The sequence below is a fragment of the Rhea pennata genome, chromosome 16 (assembly GCF_028389875.1).
Source record: "Rhea pennata isolate bPtePen1 chromosome 16, bPtePen1.pri, whole genome shotgun sequence".
NCBI lineage: Eukaryota > Metazoa > Chordata > Aves > Rheiformes > Rheidae > Rhea > Rhea pennata.
The window spans coordinates 16,457,715-16,463,714 of record NC_084678.1 but is presented as its reverse complement, the minus strand read 5'-3'; the positions used below and the strand labels follow the sequence as shown (position 1 = coordinate 16,463,714).

Below are 6,000 nucleotides of genomic sequence, written 5' to 3'. Positions count from 1 at the left end.
AGCTTTTTCTCTCTCTCCCTAGGATGATGAAGCACAGTCCTTCAGGACTGTTTGTTCTTGTGGCTACAGTCTGAGGGGGAAAAAAAAAAAGTGTAGGAAAAAAACTCCTGGGGAGGAAGGGCAGACACAAACCTGCTGCCTTCTGCAGCACTACTTCAGCAAGAAGCAGGTCCTACAACCTTTAGCTGCTGCAGTAACCAGGGAGTACCAAGGTTACCCAGCAAATTTGCACTCATTAAGATGTCCTTGGACCATCTTGGGGATAGTTCACCCTGTTCTGCACTGGGGCTGAGCTGGCTTCCCAGATCAACACATGGCCAGCTTGGAAAGGGGGTTAGGACAGGAACTGGCTAGGGTTCAGCCTCCAGAAACCCTGGTCAGCAAGGTTGGTTTAGAAGAGCAATAACAGGGAAATTATTAGCTGAACTGTTAAGGGGATTTATTTCCCTTTCTCCTCCGTGTTCAGGATGCGGCTAACGCGGGCCTGCTGTGATCTGCAGCAAACCAGCCTCAGCAGCCCGATGAAATGAAAGAACAGGCGCACAGGTTTTCCTTACAGCGAACTTGTGCAAAGCGTGGGCAGATAGCTCATCAGAAGTTATTTCTGCTCTCCTAGAAGCAACGGTAGTAATATGTTCAGGCGCTGTGACCAGGGGCCGCTCCGATGTGAGTGCACAGCGGGGGTTTTGCAGGCTTCCGCGGAGGAACGCCGGCTCATCTCGCCCGCGAGGCTTAGCGGCTCTGCGGGGAGACGCTGGCGATGCCACCCGCGAGCGGCAAGCAGAGAGTGCCGCTTAGTGTAGCCACGCTGCAGCACAGGGCAACGCGAGCAGTGGTGGCGGCTGCCGCTGTGGCACCGTGAGTGGGCTTGATGCCATGGTGGGAACCAGATCCGGACAGTGCTGGGGCGAGCACGGACCCAGGCAGGATCTTGTATGAGGAGAGGCTGAGAGAGCTGGGGTGGGTTTGCCCGGAGAGGAGAAGGCGTGGTGGATGTCTTATCAGTGTGTATAAAAACCAGGTGGGAGGGAGTGAAGAAGATGGAGCCAGACTCTTTGCAGAGATGACCAATGACTGGACGAGAGGCAGTGGGCACAGACTGAATTAAATTCCATTTAAACATATGAAAAAAGCTTTTTTACCGTAAGGGCGATCGAACACTAGAACAGGTTGCCCAGAGGTGCTGGAGTCTCCCCCCTTGGAGACAGTCGAAACTCAACCGGAGCTGGTCCTGGACAAGATGCTGCAGCTGATCCTGCTTGAGCAGATGGGTTGGACTAGACAACCTCCAGGGCTGCCTTCTAACGGCACAGCGACTCTGTAAGAGGACGGTCAGGGGCTCCTGCAGTGTCCTGTGCATCACCACCTGCACGCAGCACATTAATGCATTAATTACAGTGAGATGACAAACACGATCTGAAACAGTCGTGACATTTGATCCAAAGGGAGAAAACTCCACCACTGGCATTGTCAGGTCTGAAAGAGGGTGGCTTACACTCGAAAGGTACTTTGGTTTTCTGCCTAATAAAACATACGAGCTTTCCTACAGACCTAATACCAATGAATAGTGGCATTGTAGCCTGTTCTACAATTTGCGTATGAGGCAGCATCGTTTGCAGCTAGCTTTTTGCTCTCTAAGAGTTTTTTTCATCTGGGGAGTCCTTTGCCAGCAGGTGGCAACCGTGCTAAAGATGTGGCTACCCCAATGTCCCTGCCCAGGGCACAGGCTGGCACATCTGCTCCAGCCTTACTTGGGGCTGAGGTGGTGTGGCCGTGCAGGAGCTCTGCACTCCCTTATCTGCTGCTGGCACTTTCCTCCCTCCGTGTGAAGGTCAGTGAGGGCCACAGTAACAGGTGTCCAGTCCTGTGTCTGGCCCTATCTTCCTGTGTTCCTGAGTGGACCTGGGACCTAGTTAATGACTTGTGTCATTAACTGCTGCTGCCGATGGGCACTGTTACCAGCCCTGTTTATGCCTTATGTGCTTGGACTGTGTAGGCCTATGCCCCACTGGTGCGGTCACCCTTGGCTTCTGGTTCACTTGTTGTTGTACTCTGCTAGGTCTGAAGCTCTAGGATGAGGGCTGGTGTCGGTTATTTCTTTAGGGAGGTGATACATGCGTGTGTGTGTGGTGGGATTAATCTTTGGCATCATTTGGACAAAAATGATCATCCACATTTAACAAGGCAGTTTGGTGTCGAATACTGAGCAAGAATAAAAAGAGTTGCGGCACATATGCTATTCCTGCGGTAGATCGGTATTAATAGGTCAGTATTAACCTTGAGTAATGCAAGACCTCATGATGTTGCAGTAACCCTCCCTTCTTGGCAAAGTGCTGTGGCACTGCTCTGGAGATTGGGCTGGCTGTGATTTTTCAGAGTGGCCGTGGAAATAGCAGATAGATGGGGGTTCACTCCAGTGGCAGAAGGGGTTTAGGCTCTGTGCAAAGGGATGGGTGTGGGCTTGTCCATTGGCATTGAACCCAATATGTTAGGAGAGGTTCAGTGACACCACTGCTCCAGATCTTGTTGTATCGATGTGCTACCACTAGTCTCCTTGCTGACCCGGGAGTCAGGGAGATGCTGTAGCTGCGTGTGAGCATTATGAATTGGTCTTACACATGCAGAAAGCTTGTGCATAAACCAGGGAGTTGGTCTGAGGGAGTAACTGGTTAGGGGCATTTGGGGGCAAGAGTAAAATGTTATGTGTATAGATACATACCTGGAATAAAGCATATCTTGCTCAGAGCAAGAAGAGAAAGACCTTTAAAGAGTTCATTCCTCATCCCTTCCTCCCTTATGAGGATTGCCCTTCTGGGAATGTGGCTCCAGGACTGAGCGTGGCAAAGGGCACCATTCATCTCTGTAGGCAGATGGTAGTAGGGAGATTTTGTCCCAAATGTGAAAACTGGGGAGATGTTTCATTCTCATCCCGCCATATATCAGTGAGGAAGAGATGTTCTCACCACAACCCTGGGCACAGGCTGGGTGAAGTGACCTAGATTGCAGGTGATGTTCAGAAAAGTGCTCCACCTTACTGTGCGTTGTTGGAGGATGGCCCCGCTGCTGGTACGCTGGGCTCTTAACTTCAGCTCTTGGGCATCACTCAGGGATGGGCTCTTTGCAGGGTGGAGTTTCAACAGGTTGCTGGTAGTTCCTGCAGTTTTCAATATGCTGTTTCTGTCTCCAGATTCTCTTATTCTCGGGCCTTGGTTATGTTCAGATACTTATCTTGGACCTTTATCTACAAGGCTTTTTAGGGCTTTTCTTGTGGCTTACAGCACCCTAATTATGTTTATGCATCGGCAAGATCCTGTTTTGAAGGAGGTAAAATGTAACGTGGAAGGCAATGCTGCAGGATAACTAGCACAACAGCTTCCTTCAGTGAAAGGAGGAGCCCACTCTTTTTCCATGAGCTTTATTTCATCAGATACTCTTAAATATTTTGACATTTAACAGAAATAATGATGTTGTTAAAAATTGTTACTAATACAAAAAAAAATTTTCACAGTTGCCGTAGTATCTGTACGGTGTGTTGTTCAACACTGTTTCTGAGATACAGGTTTTGCTTTTGGTTTAAATATGTTAACAGCTCAGGAAAGAAGGAAATTGAGAGCAGCTAGACATCCCTCAAAAGCAAAAATACAACCAGAACACATGTGTGCATGTACACAGACATGAAAATAGTTATTTTTTTCTTCTAAATACTCACTTATCTTTCATTTTCTGTGTCCATTTTCTTAACACATTATGTTGAGTTGCAGTTAACTCTGCTCCATGAGACAATCCTGCAAATAAATCCATTAAAACTGAAGACTACATGAATCTCCAAAAGCTGGTCTTTTTTAATAGCAACGTATGGGAAGAAACTCAGGTTTTCTGTACTGTACAGCAGATGGCAATAAAGGACTGTTGTGCAGTAGAAGTACACCTTTGAAAAGGTAACTTTCTGCCTTTAATGCTTCAAGGTGTGACAAAAACAAGAATACAAAGATACAACTTTGAGAATCTGGGAGATGCAGAGGAGGAAAATGTCAGATTTGCAAGCAAGCAGCACAAACCATGTGAATGATAACAATAAAAATAAAACATGCACATACATTACATATAAATCAAAGAGAAAGGAGAGCACTTGAGCATTCCTTACCCATCTCCTCAAAAGTTTACAAAGTTACTCTGCAAAGCTATGAGGGGAAAGGATCTGTGAGCCCCAACTGACTGTTTTATGAAGTTCTGCATTCCAGCATCTTTCGGAAACTTTTTCGAAAGTTGTCATCGAGGAAAGCATACAAGAAAGGATTCAGGCATGAATTGGCATAGCTTAGACTTGTAATGAAGTAGGATATACCAATGACCATGGAGGTCTGGGGTAAGTCAGTGGTCAAAGCCACAATGGTGGCCAAGTGAAAGGGGGTCCAACAGAAGAGGCAGACAGCCAGGACGATGAAGACCATGATGGTGACTTTCTTCTTGGCTTTGTCCAGGGCTTTAGCATTAGTATTCAAGTGCATGTTCCTTAGCTTGTAGAGCATCATGGTATAAAGGATGCAGATGGTGGATACTGGAATGGCAAAGCCAAGGATGAGGGTATAGATCCTGCTGGCTTTGAACCAAAACCTTTCAGGCTTGGGGAAATTTAGACCACAACTCTTGATCTTCAGGTCATCTATGTAGACATTGGCAAAGATGATGAAAGGGAGAACTATGATGGTGACTAGGACCCAGATGCACAAACTGACAATCCTGGCTGCTCGGTATGTGCGATGTGGCATCCTCTTGGACCTGACTGTAGCCAGTACTACCAGATACCTGTCTATGCTCATCACTGTTAGGAAATAAATGCTGGAGAAGATGTTGTAGTGGTCTATGGACAAGATGACCTTGCAGAGGACTTCTCCAAAGGGCCAGTAGTGAAGGAGGTGTTCAGCAATATTAATGGGCAAGACAAGCGTGAACAAGTCATCAGCTATAGCAAGATTCAGGATGAACATGTTTGTCACAGTCTTCATCTTGGGGGCCTTGAGGATGACATAGATGACAGCAGTATTGCCTGTGAGCCCAACTGCACAGATCACGGAGTAAATCACAGGGAGGATGACATAGAAATCGGGTGCCTGTTCTTGGAAGGTGAAGCTGGGCTTCATGGTGCTGTCCAGATAGCAGCTGTTGCCTACATTGCTGCAGGTACTGTTCCCATCATCCCACAGAGAGGTGTTTCCCATGCTGGCTCCTGCTGATCACAGGCTACTTTCAGGTGTCACCGAGAGCCTCCTCAGCTAGGGAGGGAGCCTTCCGTCTGTGCTGAAAAGGAGATGTGCTCTCATTTAGAAGTGGGTTGTTTTCAGAGAGTGGGTCCTGAGGCAGCATGGACCACCTAACTTACCTTTCCTGTTCCCAACCTTTGAAAAAGTTACATTTTTAAATGAGCAGAAGAAAAGGGATAACATAAGGCTCCATGAGCAAAGCAAATAAGAAGGCTGTATCTCCTTATGTGAGCGGAGGTACTCTTCCCTCTCACAGCACTCCCCGAGCTGTGGCTGTTCTCTGCTAGGGAATCGAGTGGCTCCTGTTCAACTGGCTGGAGCAAGAGTCCTTGTCAGGCTGGCAGGAGCAGAGTGAAGGAGAGGGAAGCTTTGTGCCTAGCAGACTATTTACATCCCTCAGAGGTCTTTAGGGATGTCTGCTGTTCCACTTGCACAGCACTCGCTTTTCCATGCCAGAGCAGAAGCATCGCAGTATTTAATTAGTGCATTTCTTTGGGTCAGAGGACTTCAGGCACTTCATCAACCAAGATTTCCTAGACAGTGCAGCGGAAGTGTCTGACACAGCTGCTCCCCACTCTGAGGTTCCCCTAGCAAAAGAAGGAGAGAAAAAGGAGGGGGGGGGAAAGCAATAGAGTTCAAGGAGTATTTAAGTACATAAGTAAAAATTAGAGAGGCTTAAACTGCAAATGAGGTAACCTTTTAAGCAAAGGTAGGGTATGATCTTAGTCAATATGAAGAT

At 47.4% G+C, this 6,000-nt stretch overlaps 1 protein-coding gene across 1 annotated transcript; it reads right to left on the bottom strand.

Annotated features, from left to right (window-relative positions):
• Positions 1–4,220: 4,220 nt before the first annotated feature.
• Positions 4,221–5,219, bottom strand: NPBWR2 (neuropeptides B and W receptor 2). The gene has a single exon (XM_062589403.1). The coding sequence runs from the start codon at positions 5,217–5,219 to the stop codon at positions 4,221–4,223; it is 999 nt and encodes a 332-aa protein (XP_062445387.1).
• Positions 5,220–6,000: the final 781 nt, after the last annotated feature.

Excerpts from the sequence above, each read along its gene's own strand:
- NPBWR2 (XM_062589403.1), bottom strand. The coding sequence starts at position 5,219 with ATGGGAAACACCTCTCTGTGGGATGATGGGAACAGTACCTGCAGCAAT.